The sequence below is a fragment of the Verruconis gallopava genome (assembly GCF_000836295.1).
Source record: "Verruconis gallopava strain CBS 43764 unplaced genomic scaffold supercont1.11, whole genome shotgun sequence".
In the NCBI taxonomy this organism is placed as follows: domain Eukaryota; kingdom Fungi; phylum Ascomycota; class Dothideomycetes; order Venturiales; family Sympoventuriaceae; genus Verruconis; species Verruconis gallopava.
Genome location: NW_015622147.1, coordinates 277,825 through 291,961, shown reverse-complemented (window position 1 = coordinate 291,961; position 14,137 = coordinate 277,825). Strand labels below are relative to the sequence as shown.

The window sequence follows — 14,137 nt, the reverse complement described above, 5'->3', positions numbered from 1 at the left end:
ATGACAGCTTCTCATCACCAATCATGGACTCGCACTTCCGTCGCTTATTCATCCTCTTCCATGCTCTTTTCTTTTGCAACGATTGGACCACGAACCATGTTTAGGAGCGAATCATAAGATGAAAGATGAAAATCATGTCAAATAATGTTGACATTACTGAACTACCTGCAAATACTGCCGCGCTGATTTCCAATTCACAGTTCGCACCTAAGCTGCTCTCCCACCTGACCCAGTGTCCGCATCCTCGACGCTTGGGGGAAAAAAAATCTATGGATATCAAGTACATGACCAGCCTGTCAAGAAATCACCAACAAGCACCTGGACTCGGCCGTCGCAACATGACGCTCATTACAAAATCAAAAGGTCTTAAAAACGTGAATCAAACAGATCGTCCGCCAACACCATGCATGATCCGCAAAATAACAGACAAACTCCGCCCAACTCGAAGCACAGAAATGTATGTGGTATCTCAATCTAAGGTATTACTGAGAGAAAGCGCAATCGTTAGAAGAGATTTTTTGCTCCTCTTCGTTCGCTTGTTAGGAATGCTTTTGAAGGTCGTCTTTGAGCCCAAGCCTAGGACTTTAGACGTATGCAGCCGTGACTAGGATCCTTTTGAGCTGTCGCTTGTTTGACAGCGAGCCAGTTCAACACTGCTTTTATCTCAACTATTACGGGCGTTGGCCGTTCTGCCTGCCCCTTCAGATGCGGAGGATCTGCTCAGATCGTCACAGTGGCATCCATAGCCATACCGTGTTCATGCATTGAGGGCGGCGGTGGTTGTCGACATTAAAGTTGTGATGTTTAGCAACCTGCTTTAACATGATGTCATATTTCGGAGTGAATTTGGAGCAACGCTTCAAAACGTGCTCCAATTCCAGTCACGGGGAACACTCTTGGCAACGCTGGCAGCTGCTTTCACGCCGTCGTTGAAACCACGCTTGCCAGGCAGAGGAATGCTAGGAGTGCCGGGTAGACTGCCGTCACGTGAGTTTGTGCTATTGCTGCGACTGACCCGGGCCGTTTCCCAAGTACGATAGTCTGACCAGCAGGAGTTGCAGGCCCTGCCTTTCTGGCCCTCCGGATGGAAGCGTGCATGGTGATCGAGCGGAACGGAATGCGAAGAATGCTCGCTACAGAAGATGCGACCGCAACGGCGGCAGTGATGGCGACGATTGAAAAAAGTGAACTCTCGCCCACAAGTACTGTCGTCGCAACACGATGAGGCAGTGTCCGGCTAATTTCGCGGATTAGTACTGGTTCATAATGCAAAGCAGGCGATGTTTGGGCACGTGAGAGATCGAAGAGCCGCAACAAGGGAGTCCAGCTTTGGAGGTGGGGGTTGTTTGGAGCCCCCACGCAGCTGCACAGGCCACAAGGCACTCCATGTGGGATAGAGTTTGCGTTTCGTAATATGAGATGAGAGAAGATCCTAGGCTGCCGGGCTCGTGGCGCAATATTTGCAAAACCATCGTCACATCGCAACAGGCGCGATAATGAGGCAGCATTAAAGTCGCTCGTTTGCCCGGTTCAGCTGCTGTCTCATTTTGCTTCTTTCGTTCGGTGTGTCTTGCTGCATATCGCCGCGGTGTATCGCCTTCTGACAGATTCTCGGCGTGCTATGGGGGCAACGGCTGCTCGCAATGTTTGTCCGCCAGAGATGAAGGTCGGGTCGGGCGGCAAGAGCACAAGGGGCGGTGGGCAATGAGATTATGGAATCTTACGTACCTTCCAGTGGTTCCGCGACGGCGCCCCGGTAACAGGGCCGAGAACATCCTCATTCCATTCCTCTGTCACAATCCTGCTCATTCCTGGAACGACGCCTGAAGGCCGCTCCGAGACACCGAACTCATCGAGGCTTTCGGGACTGCCATACTGCATGCCTCTGCTCTTGGGCGGAGACGACCGCACTGGCTTTTCAGTAGGCCGTAAGACCGCCGGTACGTACATTGGCCCCTTGGGCTGGCGTATTTGTCGCGTGTGCATCTGCAGATGCTGTGGAATGTTCCATGATGCGCGCGGCGACACGGGCGACGTCACCGTTGACACTGTGTCAGAGGACGACGGTGGTGTGAATTGCGCCTGCGACGTGTACGGTTGCGAGGAGATAGGATGCTGGATCGGGGTCGGTGCCGACGGCCCAGGCATCAAAGGCGCCAGTGGCGGCTGTGCAAAGACGGTTGTCATTATGGCGCAGAGATCAATGTTCTTTGGCCGAGTAGGTATGGAGTTGCGATGGTCAGGACGTTGCGGCTGTGAGGATGTTGGTAAAAGGGAGTATGTCGTTCGACTGTTGCCACATGCGAAGCTGAACGTGGGCGGCTTGCCGGCCAAAGTTTGACAATAACAGGAAAGCAGATCAAGTCGAGGGTTGACTTGCTGTTCAAGGACTCGAGGCTGTGGAAGCAGCAGAGTCGCGTGTGGTGTCGGTGCTGAACTGCAGCTGAGCAAGCGCTGCTGTTCGCTGGCTTCGCGAAGGTGATGGCTGGTGAACAGGAGCACGTCTGAAGCTGTGGTGGCCTCGCGGCGTGTGAGTTGGTGCCGCTAAGCAAGACGAATAGCGGTCAGCAGCTATCCTTGCTACCTGTCTCAAGCCGGAGCGACGCAGAACGCTCGTAGAGACGAAGGATCTATGTCCCGCGGTTGGCGCAGAAGGGTCAAGGCGGAGGTGGGCGAGCCGCGATAAGAACAGGCGGTGGCACGAAGCGAGATAAAACGGCGTCGACGGGCCACAGCAGGACGAGGTGGTGGTGGGCGGAGGAATCGAGAGGACGGACGGCGAAGGCGGGAGAGTAATGAGGGCGACATGATTGGGGTATCGGGGTATGGTCGCTCTTTTGAGCGAAGTCTCGTCGCGATGCGCTCTCTGGAGGCTTGTACGGGTCTGGTCTCGTCCGCACACCGACCCGGCCAGGGCTCGAATGGCGCTTCCAAGGTGCCCGCTGTTTTGCGCACCTTGCCGACACTACCAACCGCTAGGCTTCAATGCGTAACTCGTCACGCGAATCGTCACCCTCCAGTCCTCCAGTTGAGCCGCCATTGCGACTCTTCGCTCAACTCTGTCGCGAGGCTGGGCTCGTTTCGGGCGCACGAGGCTGTCCGTTTGCCTCTGTCGCAGACGAGCAACCACGCTTGCTTTCCCGGTTGCCATTCAACCTTCGCACCTCTCTGCAAGAAGCCACACTGCGTGCGCTAACGAGGCGACCATCCCCATTCCTACACGGCCTCTTATCTCTGGCCAATCACGAGCCGTGCAAATCCAAGGCCAGCGATTCGTCGCTGAGTGGAGCCCAGTCCCGTCTGCGTCCTCCGCCGGGTGCGTCCACGACTCCAACGGTTCTGGCTGATCGATCCGGCACGGCGAAGGTGCAGAAAGCAACAGCTCTCCTCCATCTTTCTCGTTTTCTTGGTTCGTTGGACGCGATGGTGGCATGTACGTCGGAGCTCTCCGTCGACTAAACGAGCTTTCCGGCGACACATCCCCAACGACGATGGAACGGACATCCGTCCGGCTGCTTTGGACGTGCCGAACGCGCTGTGGCAACCTTGTTCCCTGTCTCTGCCGACTACAGGGTCTCACACGGCCTGGGCATGCACAATGACTCGCCAATGATGGGCATGGCGGCGACACTAGCTCACGTGCTAGGAGATCCCAATACGGAAACCATTTGCAAAAAGTGGATCGAGTAATAGCACCTGTTACGAAATGCTTCCCGTCTTGGATCGCCGCGGGACTCTGGTCTTCGCGCGATGCGATGGCGAACTGCTGTGAGCATGAATACCACCAAAGTGATCCCGCCAGGCCAGGACGGAGCAAGCACTGCGACCGGCCTCCAGGCACACCATCTTGCGCTGGAGCTCCATCTCGGAGCAGTGCTCCGGAGTCGGCAGTGCAACACATCCTTTATACGGCGCCGAAGACGTGAACAATTAATCCAGGTTTCCGAGAGGCGCCAAACATACATCCAGATCCGTTCCATTTACCTAAGCATTCTCGGTTTAAGCGCAGGTTCATTTTAAGTTAAATCAGAATATGTATGTACTAGTAAAAGAATCACACGTTGACTCCGCCACCAAGTGGCTAAATGGCATGCTTCGGCTGTCAGATCGCGGACGCGTGGTTGCCGTGGTACGTTACCTTTTCCGAAGCCCATCAACCGTTTCACTTTGGGGCTAACGCCGTTGGTTGCAACATTGCCGTTCTCATTTCCTCCCCCCAACGTAGCACACAATGTAATGTTGAGAGCCTCGAAGCCACACACTGCTGATCCCTACATGGGTGTGTGCATTTGCTTCACGCATGACGGTGAAAAGCGTCAAAAACAAGACGAGAGCACAAGATTATGCTTATGTTGGCCATCGTCAACTGGACCCATTCTCATTGACCAGTATATTTAGAACTTGAAGAGCATTCCACGATGGACGCCTGGATTGGCATAGCTCGGACTCTATCAAAATTGACACGCATACACTACACGCTGCACTCGACGACATTGAAGTAATGCAGGTTGAGAGTATAGAATAAGCCTGAAAAGCATCACCTCCGTCGGCACATATGTCCAGTCACTTGGTGTAGCTAAAGGTATGTTCATGGCAAGTTGCTGCACCGTTTTGCATTCTGTCGCAGAGAAAGTCTCGTCTGTTCTGGGACAGCAGTAACCTGACTTTGAGGATATGGAGCAACTTGAAAAACATGCCATGTTTCTTTTCGAAACCGATTAAACCGTTCCACTACAAGCGAATAAGATAGCTCTGCGTTCTAGCTACGTGCAACTGATCAAAAAAATACAGGCCCAAGTATTATCTATCATGGGGCAAAAGGCAGACCCAATGAGAGAGCAGAGCACACTGGGCTCGGTGTGAAAACTACTCCGCTCTGCACCATGAGCTTAACTCATCCGCAAGCTTCGCCTCAATCTGCCTCACGGTACTATTTACAGCTCACAAATCTACTTGTATTGCGATGTGAGCTCAATTAGCAGCTTGAAAAGTTCTCCCAAGCTTGCTTCTTAGCGTACATCCAGTCGCGTTCATCACCTGTCACGTTGAATGCTTGCGCCAAATGAGGCGCTCGATTTCCGGATCGTGGACGCTTACGCTCTGCTCAAAACGTCTTCACTTCCATGACATAGTTATTTATGCCATGATGAGGACGAACCACAATTTTGTTCAGTGACGAAACAATCTCCAGGAAGATGAATTCGCTGTTGATCGGCGAGATTTCGTGTCTGATTTCCTAAAACGGATAGAACTATACAAGCGGCGCCCGAATTGTGCCTAAGGCATTCACCCTCATCCCCTCTCCCGACTTACATAGCCTATTTCATCACTATGCGGGGATTGGAGTATTACGCCGAAAAAACTCCATGCTTATTATTTGGCCATGAGCAACGAAGTCCGGACTTTTGTGTTCAACTAAGAGCATTAACGGGCTCGACGCCAAAGCAAACTCTGAATAACGATGGCGGACCAACTTCCATTTAAGGTCAGTTTGACTTGATCCGCGATCTTTCAAGATCCTTCGATGTTCATGATGACAGCTCGATAATCCCGAGATTTTCCATACCAAGTCATACGTGGATGGGAAATGGGTTGAAGCCAAGTCGGGCAAGCGTTTCGACGTTTACGGTACGTGTGCTCTTTCTCCGTCGCAAATCGCAGCGTGTAGTAAGTAGAAGACTATAGACCCTGGCAGTGGCAAGGTGTGGGCGACAGCGCCCAACAACGCCGCCGAGGACGTAGACGCCGCAGTGCAAGCCGCACAGGCGGCGTTTGAGAAGTTCAAACTTGTGAATCCTCGCACCCGCGCTCAGCTGCTATTGAAATGGGACGCTCTCATCCGTGAGAACAAAGAAGATCTTGCCAAAATTGTTACCTATGAGACTGGCAAGCCTCTTGCAGAAGCTAGGGCGGAATTAGATTACTCGACTGGCTTCACGTGGTGGTTCGCTGGAGAAGCCGAGCGAATTCGTGGAACGGTTTCGCAGCCAGCTACGCCCGGCCGTCGTATGTTCACCGTGAAGCAACCGATTGGTGTTGCTGCCGCACTGGTACCTTGGAATTTTCCGATTGCTATGATCTTGCGAAAGTGCGGTGCCGCATTTGCTGCCGGTTGCACGATGGTGATCAAGCCAAGCCCAGAGACGCCCCTGAGTGTGCTGAGCCTGGCGTATCTAGCTGAGAAAGCAGGCTTTGCACCGGGCGTCATGAACGTGTTGACGACCGACCTGGACAACACGCCGGAGCTGAGTGCGGCGCTGTGCCAACATGACCTTGTCAAGAAAGTTACCTTTACCGGCTCAACTCGCGTTGGTAAACTTGTAGCCAAACTCTGCAGCGACGGGCTAAAGAAAGTGACAATGGAGCTGGGCGGCAACTGTCCGGTTCTGGTGTTTGATGATGCAAACCTCAATCAGGCAGCTGAAGGTAAGGCAGCATGTCAAAGGCACGACTATAGGAATGCTGACCACTCATATGCAGCATTGATGGCCTTAAAATGGCGACACGCTGGGCAAGCTTGCATAACGGCAAACCGCATTTACGTCCAGCGAGGCATTTACAAGGAGTTCACTAATCTCATTGCCGAGAAGACGAAGCAACTGAAAGTTGGCCATGGCGCCAAAGAAGGCACTACGATGGGTCCGGTGACGACTCCTCGCACTCTTGACAAAGCCGTCACACAGCTTGAAGATGCAAAAAAACGGGGCGCTAACATTCTTCTCGGCGGAAACAAGATCAAGATCGACGATGGCTATTTCTTCGAGCCGACAATCGTCCTTGACGCCACCGAAGAGATGCAGCTTGCGCAGGAAGAGCAGTTTAGTCCCATAGCGGCCTTCTTTCCCTTCGACACCGAAGAGGAAGCTGTTAAGGCTGCTAACAGCACGAGCATGGGTCTTGCGAGCTATTTCTTCACGAAGAATGTTGACCGAGCTTGGAGACTGCTCGAGAATCTGGAGGCTGGTCAAATAGGAATGAACACGGGCAACATGTCTGCCGCTGAGATTCCGTTCGGAGGCATCAAGCACTCTGGCTATGGCAAGGAAAGCGGCAAGGACGTCGCGGTCGACGAGTATTTGATCAACAAGACCGGTGTTTTGACACTAGAAGGTCATTACTAGGCCTTTTACAGGTGAAATTTACCGCTCGAAATGAGACAAGTCGTCAGAGCTTTTCGCTCGGCGCAATGCCCAGCGCTTTGTCCCCTTTGCTCCTTTCCTTCAACACCCTGCGTAGGATTTTTCCACTTGCTGATTTCGGTATTTCATCTACGAAAACGACTCCGCCTCGTAATCTCTTGTGGTTAGCCACTTTCTTCGCCGTCCAATCCACGATGTCCGCCGCCTCCTTCTCCCCAGCTTTTACTCTACTCCTTTTGCTGAACACGACATAGGCTCGGGGCACTTCTGTGTGCATGGCCTCATCCTGCACGCCAATCACGGCAACGTCGTCGACCATGTCGTTCTCCATCAACTTGCCTTCCAGCTCCGCTGGAGGCACCTGAAATCCTTTGTATTTTATCAACTCCTTGACTCGATCTGTGATGTAGAAATTGTGATTCTCGTCCTGGTAGCCCACGTCGCCGGTCTTGAAGAAGCCATCTTCCGTGATGGCGTTGCGGGTCGCCTCCTCGTTCTTCCAGTAGCCTTTGAAAACGTTTGGCCCTGCGAGCCACAACTCCCCCGCCTCGCCGGGCCCAAGTTCCTTGCCTTCCGCTGAGATGTACTTGGCTTTCATGTTTGGGAACATTTTCCCGACGGAGCCAACAGAGCTGTACCATTCGTCCCAAGGCTGTCCGTTGTCAGCAGATGCAAACAGCTCAGGAAGGAAGGGTTGCTAGATTCTCACCTGAGTATGCGTCATAGGACTGGTCTCGCTGAGCCCATATGCTTGGTTGATCTTAATGTTCAGTCGCTTGTGCACCGAATCCACCAATTCTTTTGTCAGCGGTGCAGCACCGGAGGTGATCATCCTCACGCTGCTCAAGTCATATTTATCGACGATCTCATCACGGGCAAGCCGCACGATGACGGGAGGCGCAACATATATGAAAGTTATCCTGTGGTCTTGTATGGCCTTCAAGAAGACCTCCAGGTCAAAAGCTGGCATGACCACGAGTTCGATGCCTCGATGCAGCATCTGATGTACCAGCCCTGTCAACCCGTAAATGTGAAAGAAAGGCAGGACGCCCAAGAACTTGTCGCGCTCTGAAGAGTACCACTTTCCCACGGCGCCTTCGACCAGAAGCAGGTCCGACACGATATTTCGGTGGCTGAGCATCACCCCTTTGGGCAGCCCAGTCGTTCCGGACGAGTACGCAAGAAAGGCAAGGTCCTCGTCCGGTCTTGCTTTTCGCCTTCGATACCGCGTTGAACCTGACGTTTTCCGGATGCTCGTCCAATGCTTTACGCGGTGGCTAGGGTCGCGCTCGGCCCCCAGCAGGATGACTTTGCCAGGGTCGATGCCGACTTTCTCGGCCGCCTTGAGGGCGGCGGGCAGGAACTGCATCGTCGTAGCCACGGCTTGAGCTCCAGAGTTTTCCAGCTGGTAGGCGAGCTCGTCAGGTGAATAGCCAGGGTTGGCTGGCGTCACGATCCCGCCTGCGAAGAAGGTTCCGTATATGATAGGTGGGATGTCAATGTCGTTCGGCGCATACAATGCCAGAACGTCGTTTTTCTGCCAATCCCAAAGATTGCGCAGGCCTTCGCCGAAAGAAGTAGCGTGAGCCTTGACATCTGCAAAGGTGTATCTCCTGTCCGAGTTCACCATGCGGTAGATGACTGCAAAGACGTTAACTCGACCGAACTCTTTGCCCCTGTGGATAGCATATACTTTTGTCGTCCGCAAACCCACGGTTCTTTCGATCAAACATGAGACCCCAGAGATCGACGTTTGGGATCTCAACGTCTGGGAAAGGCGATTTCGTGACCATGATGACGAGGATGCCGAATAGCGCTGTTCAAGTCATGGGAATGCGGCTCAGAAGAGAGAAAAACAAGGCTTATGAGACGACCGATACAACTTATCGTAGAAAAAAAAAAAGGTCTTTTCACGTCGCTATCCGAGTTCGCACACCTGGTCTCTTGGAAAGCAATCTACACGGTCATTCCCACTGACATCGAGACATGCACGGTGTGGAGACCGTTCGGCACATGGGGAATGCGGGGATAGTTCGGTCGCGACGGCTACATGACGTTACCACATGCTCTTCTTCCCCTATTCAACCTAACTTGGCCGTTTGAACACGTTCTCTTTGCTGAAATCTGTGCGTCCTTTTCACAGCTACTACTTGAGTGGAAGGACGACTTCATTTTGCGTATTTTTGCCAACGCTTCTCAAGGTAAGTGCTGTTGCTCCAGGGCTAATTTAGCGATAGAATTCATACCTCGCTGACTCGTTCTCAGAGGGTCAGGATACTCCCACAAGATCAATCCTGATGGCCCAAGAATAAAGGGCATTGATGTTGTGTGCAACCTGGCCGGACAAGTGACGACCGAAAAATTTCGCATTCTCACTTCATTCAATAGTATAAATTCAAGGAACTGCTGCTCTCTGTGCGTAGAGCTGCCATAGCATAATGATCGCATTCGATGAGAAATGGATGCGATGCATACAATCAAAACCCTGGCGCGCCATTCGCTGGTGATGAAGATGAACAATCCTTCTTGAACTAACGTGCTGATAAAAACATTATTTGGCAAGGCAATGAAGGAGTAGAGGCTGAAGTTAAGAAGTGGAGACGGGAATACGGACGCAGATCGTTGGCGCATTGACTACTACCGTAGGAGTGTTCAACATTTTCGCTGTTTTTCTCAAGAATATTCAGCCGCATGCTCCTCGTTGACAGCTTCTGATTCTAACTTGCATCTCCGCAAAGTTCTTGCACAGCAGTCGAAACTTCGCATAACTTAAGTTCGACGGGTCCTGGTTTATGTGATGAATAGTTCCGCGTCACTCTTCTGCGCCGTGCGCACGAAAAAGTGCTTGTTTACGTCTACAAAATACTATTCAGACGGAATAGCACAGAGGGGCCGGAGGCTCTTGGAAGTCCATAGTGAACATCTCAGCCACAGTACGTATGCCTGTGGGACGATATCTTACGGATGCAGAGGTTTTGAATCGGTTGAGAAGTGGGGTTCCTGCTACTCTGCGACGTAGACTTGTTTCCTACTCGTTTCCGTGCGTTTCGTTTCAACACACGTCCCCAACCGGATTCAAGCACAACGTACATACCGAGCATCAAACATGGCAGCGCCAAAATCTGGCGTGCAAAGTGTTCCAGCCTACGTGTGCTGCGATCTAATTCCTCGCCGCTGCTTCGTCATCATTCGTGAGTTCCCTTCTCCTGCCCCTTTCAAAAATGCTGGGTGCTCCATCCTATGTATACTGTGATCGCTCATAGATTTTTCAAGTTTTCGACTTCGAATAAACCTAGCCATTTCCATAATTCAAGTAGTTGTTTTCCTTTTTCTCTTTTCTTTTTTTCTCTTTTTCGTTCGCAGCGATGTCGCGACCTCTCCTCCGATTCACTGCGCTGCTGGCAGCGCTGCCCTCGGCTTTTGCGCAGTCGTTGACGCAGATCAGTATGAGTACCGGAGCTGCTGTAGTGGCAGCAGAATCAACTTCGACAACATCACAGACAGCATCTGCCAAGCCGGGGACGACGTTTTCAATGCTGGTCACAGGTGTAGGGTCCAACGCAACGACAAGCTCGAGTGCCGCAGTATCATCCGCTACGAGCGCTGCTGGTACAACAAAGACCTGGGTCATCAGCGTAGGAAGCGCAAACGGCTCGCTGATCTATTCGCCGGACACAATCACCGGTGCACAGGTGGGAGATCAGCTGCAGTTCCAGTTCTACCCGAACAACCACACGGCTACTATGGGAGACTACAACAATGCTTGCCAGCCCGCTCAGAATAGCTCGAACGCGTTCTTCTCGGGCTTCATGCCAACCACGGAGCTGGGCAAACTCACGTTCACTGTAACGGTCAAGGACACTAACCCAATCTGGATCTACTGCTCGCAAGGCAGGCATTGTCAAGAAGGCATGGTCGCAGTCGTCAACCCGTACGCATTTTCCTTGTCCCAAGGTCCTTTCGGCGCTAATGCTTTTGCAGTCCGGCAACTGGTCAGACGCTTGCAGACTACAAACAACGAGCAGCGGTAGCTGCAAAGAACGTGGCACCCTCGTCTGCGACAGGAGGTCAAGCCGCTTCTGGAGCATCTACGACTGGTGCAACTACGACCGGTGCTGCTACAGCGGGAACAGCTAGCACTACCTCGTCTACGTCAAGCGCAGCTGTAGCAACGAAGTCAAATACGGCGTCGTCAGCCTTCAAGGCGAGTTCATTTGGCCTAGCTGGGGTCGCAGCGATTGCCGTGCTTCTCCTGTAGTCTTCCAATTCACGACAACCGTGTCTTATTAACGAAGTTGATGCTTTGGCCCTTTACGAATGTACATTAGTTGATTTCCAAAAGCTATCGGCACAAAGGAGTACATTCGCCAAATTATGATATCCCTGTCTGCATTGTAGTAAGATCAACCTAACTTAAGTTATTTTACTTGATGAGTCAGTTTCTTCAGACGAGTTCTTCCCGTTCTCAGACAATCTCGCCCTTCTCCTTCTCCGTGGTGACTTCTGCGTTGGCTGGAGTGTTGCTTGCACCAGTCAGATTAACATCTAAGCCCTCTTCCTGAATAGCTTTCTCCTGTGCCTCTGAGATTTCGCTAACATCAAGCGTAATCTTCGGACCTGTAAACCACTTTCGTGCATCGATGGCGTAGTAAAGCAGAGCGCCACCCCAAACCGCCGAGTTGATCACCACTGTGTAGTTCATGCTCTGTGGGGTCGGATTTGGACCGCCAACAGGGAACATGCTAAGCAACGTGCCAAAAACCAAAAAGATGATAGCTGTCCAGGCAATGGGGACGCTTAGCTTTCCCGTGTAGAATGGACCAGGTTTGAATTTCTTTTGGCCCCATACAACTCTGCAGAATATTGGCACCCCCCAGGCGACATTGTTACCTGCGACGGCAAGCGAAAAGAGCGCCTGCGCAGCTGCTGGAGCAATGAGGGAAAGTAGACCCAAAACTGCAGCAAGAAAAACGCATCCCCAAACAGTGCGAAACGGAATGTATCCAAAGCGCTTTGAGATGTGACGGAAAAAGCTAGAGAATGGCAGGGCGCCATCGCGAGAAAATGCCCATGACTGACGAGATGCCGCCACGGTGATTGAAACGCCCATCAGAAATTGGACAATGAACAAGAGGGTCATCAGGCCAATGGCTCCTCCTTTCCCAATGGCATCATAGTAGATTTGTGCCATTGGCTGACCGAATGGCGATGCCACAAGGGACTCAAGGTCCGGGCTCATGCAAGCTGCGATGACGATGCAGAGGATCCAACCGATGATCCAGCATGAGCCGATTGACATGAGGATGCCATATGGGACAGCACGTGTCGCGTTTGAAGCCTCCTCAGACATATGTACACAAGAATCGAACGCGCCGACTAAAGGGTGTTAGAAATATTGGAATCATGGATGAAAGTAACACTCACTGGTCCAGATTGGAGATAGCCAGGAAAGCATGAACGCCCAGCCAGCTGGCCACGTTGTAAGATTGGCAGTCTCTGCGAAGATGTAATGTGCATCATTACGTTGATGTCGGCGACCAATAGGCAAAGCGATGATTGTCGCAGCAATGAGGATGAAGTTCGCCACGACAAACACAGTCTGCAGTTTACCCATGATTTTGGAAAAGCTGCTGGCTATCACACCATGGCACAAAACGCATCCCAAGAACACGGCGTAGATGACGCCGTAGCTGGGAGTCCACGTTCCATCCTTTGCTATCACGATCACGGACAAGAACATGAGGCTGAAACCGTAATCGATCGAACAGAGACCTCCGACCAAGCCGAGCGTGTTCGAGTAGCCAACCAGGAAGGAGAGGGCATTCCGCGCCTTTGGACTTGCGAAGAAATGGGTCCACCAGTAGAGTCCTCCACTTGTGGGCATTGCGGAACCCAAGTCTGCCATGGCCAAGCCAACGATAAAGATGAACATTGAAGCGAGAAACCAGCCCCAAACAAGACCGACGGGCCCCGCGGGGATGCTGTACGCGAGGGTGCTTGCAATAGATGGCAGGAGGCCCATGATCGAAAATGCGATACCAAAGACCTCAAACAAGGTGAAGTTGCGACGCAACTCTTGCTTGTACCCCAGCCTAGCTGTTCGGCGATGTCAGCTTCTCTATTCGAACAACTGCAAGCCGCACCGTTCAAGAACAAGACGAAATTTCTATTTGACCTGTGCGAGGAGAAGATGCCGTCCCAGAATGCCGAACGATCATGCGACGACGCTCTCCCATGCTCACATGGTAGATGTACGATCTACTTACCAAGAACCGCGGCGTCGTCCTCGCTGCTCAAGCCGGCTTGCACCATCTCATTCTGCGAGACGACGCTTCCGCGTCGGATCTCGGGAGGGTCGTCGCTCGCGAGCTTTTCGCCCGTCGGTTTTGATCCCGCCATATCGTCGTTGCTGCGGCCGGGAAAATCTGGCAGTTGCGCGGGTTCACAGGTGGTTGGAGTAATGGAAGGATGCGCGGCGCATGCTTACGGCATGGGGGTACGACGTTTGGCCGCATTTTGTACCTGGACCGCTGATCGGTGCCCCCTCATTCTTTATCTGCCTACACGCGAGATGCGCAACTAATGCATATACAGGCGTGATGCTACGACATCGATTGCGTGAACGTGATTGGCTGCCGCGGCATGATAAGGTTTTTGATAGAGGCGCTCTTACGAGCGGCTTCGAAGGTATTAGCACTTAAGAAAGGCGCAAGAGGTCGGAAAAAGCAATTACTCGCTTGCCATTAGGACCGTCTTGACTCGAACCTCAGCTTATTTATCCGCGATCCGGCATGGTTCCTTGTAAGCTTTGTCGCCGCTGCAAACCAAGTTCTGCGGATTGAGGTCAACTGTCGTAGTCGCTACTCAGGAATCTCAAAACTCATGTTTACAGCACCCGTACCAACTCACGCCGAGACAGAATAACAGCTATGGATCAGCATCAGTCGGACCCGATATTCCAGTTAAGCTTTCCCAGAAGCACCGAAGATGAACTGCTA

At 52.2% G+C, this 14,137-nt stretch overlaps 5 protein-coding genes across 5 annotated transcripts; 2 read left to right on the top strand and 3 right to left on the bottom strand.

The window, feature by feature from the left end:
• Positions 1–146: 146 nt before the first annotated feature.
• Positions 147–2,798, bottom strand: PV09_04035 (uncharacterized protein). Its single transcript, XM_016357318.1, has 2 exons — positions 1,729–2,798; positions 147–1,237 (listed from the first exon to the last, which is right to left on the bottom strand). Exons 1-2 carry the CDS (start codon positions 2,185–2,187, stop codon positions 860–862), a joined length of 837 nt encoding a protein of 278 aa, XP_016214722.1. The 5' UTR covers positions 2,188–2,798; the 3' UTR covers positions 147–859.
• Positions 2,799–5,324: 2,526 nt separating this feature from the next.
• Positions 5,325–7,194, top strand: PV09_04034 (uncharacterized protein). The gene is made up of 4 exons (XM_016357317.1): positions 5,325–5,485; positions 5,541–5,628; positions 5,686–6,426; positions 6,481–7,194. Exons 1-4 carry the CDS (start codon positions 5,462–5,464, stop codon positions 7,119–7,121), a joined length of 1,494 nt encoding a protein of 497 aa, XP_016214721.1. The 5' UTR covers positions 5,325–5,461; the 3' UTR covers positions 7,122–7,194.
• Positions 7,091–9,084, bottom strand: PV09_04033 (uncharacterized protein). Its single transcript, XM_016357316.1, has 3 exons — positions 8,833–9,084; positions 7,849–8,780; positions 7,091–7,791 (listed from the first exon to the last, which is right to left on the bottom strand). The coding sequence occupies exons 1-3, from the start codon at positions 8,930–8,932 to the stop codon at positions 7,165–7,167; spliced, it is 1,659 nt and encodes a 552-aa protein (XP_016214720.1). The 5' UTR covers positions 8,933–9,084; the 3' UTR covers positions 7,091–7,164.
• A 1,352-nt stretch (positions 9,085–10,436) lies between these two features.
• PV09_04032 (uncharacterized protein) lies at positions 10,437–11,552 on the top strand. The gene is made up of 2 exons (XM_016357315.1): positions 10,437–11,070; positions 11,121–11,552. The coding sequence occupies exons 1-2, from the start codon at positions 10,505–10,507 to the stop codon at positions 11,395–11,397; spliced, it is 843 nt and encodes a 280-aa protein (XP_016214719.1). The 5' UTR covers positions 10,437–10,504; the 3' UTR covers positions 11,398–11,552.
• A 21-nt stretch (positions 11,553–11,573) lies between these two features.
• Positions 11,574–13,538, bottom strand: PV09_04031 (uncharacterized protein; the record flags this gene model as incomplete). The annotated part of the gene is made up of 3 exons (XM_016357314.1): positions 11,574–12,515; positions 12,564–13,235; positions 13,406–13,538. 3 exons carry the CDS (start codon positions 13,536–13,538, stop codon positions 11,605–11,607), a joined length of 1,716 nt encoding a protein of 571 aa, XP_016214718.1. The 3' UTR covers positions 11,574–11,604.
• Positions 13,539–14,137: the final 599 nt, after the last annotated feature.

Bases quoted from the DNA above. Each gene is read 5' to 3' on its own strand.
- PV09_04034 (XM_016357317.1), top strand. From the start codon at position 5,462: ATGGCGGACCAACTTCCATTTAAG. The intron at 5,486-5,540 runs GTCAGTTTGACT...TCATGATGACAG, and splicing joins CGGACCAACTTCCATTTAAG to CTCGATAATCCCGAGATTTT. The intron at 5,629-5,685 runs GTACGTGTGCTC...AGAAGACTATAG, and splicing joins CAAGCGTTTCGACGTTTACG to ACCCTGGCAGTGGCAAGGTG.
- PV09_04035 (XM_016357318.1), bottom strand. From the start codon at position 2,187: ATGACAACCGTCTTTGCACAGCCGCCACTGGCGCCTTTGATGCCTGGG. The intron at 1,238-1,728 runs GTACGTAAGATT...CCGCGAAATTAG, and splicing joins CGTCGCGGAACCACTGGAAG to CCGGACACTGCCTCATCGTG.
- PV09_04033 (XM_016357316.1), bottom strand. From the start codon at position 8,932: ATGGTCACGAAATCGCCTTTCCCAGACGTTGAGATCCCAAACGTCGAT. The intron at 8,781-8,832 runs GTATATGCTATC...ACGTCTTTGCAG, and splicing joins TGGGTTTGCGGACGACAAAA to TCATCTACCGCATGGTGAAC. The intron at 7,792-7,848 runs GTGAGAATCTAG...GACAACGGACAG, and splicing joins GTCCTATGACGCATACTCAG to CCTTGGGACGAATGGTACAG.
- PV09_04032 (XM_016357315.1), top strand. From the start codon at position 10,505: ATGTCGCGACCTCTCCTCCGATTCACTGCGCTGCTGGCAGCGCTGCCC. The intron at 11,071-11,120 runs GTACGCATTTTC...ATGCTTTTGCAG, and splicing joins ATGGTCGCAGTCGTCAACCC to TCCGGCAACTGGTCAGACGC.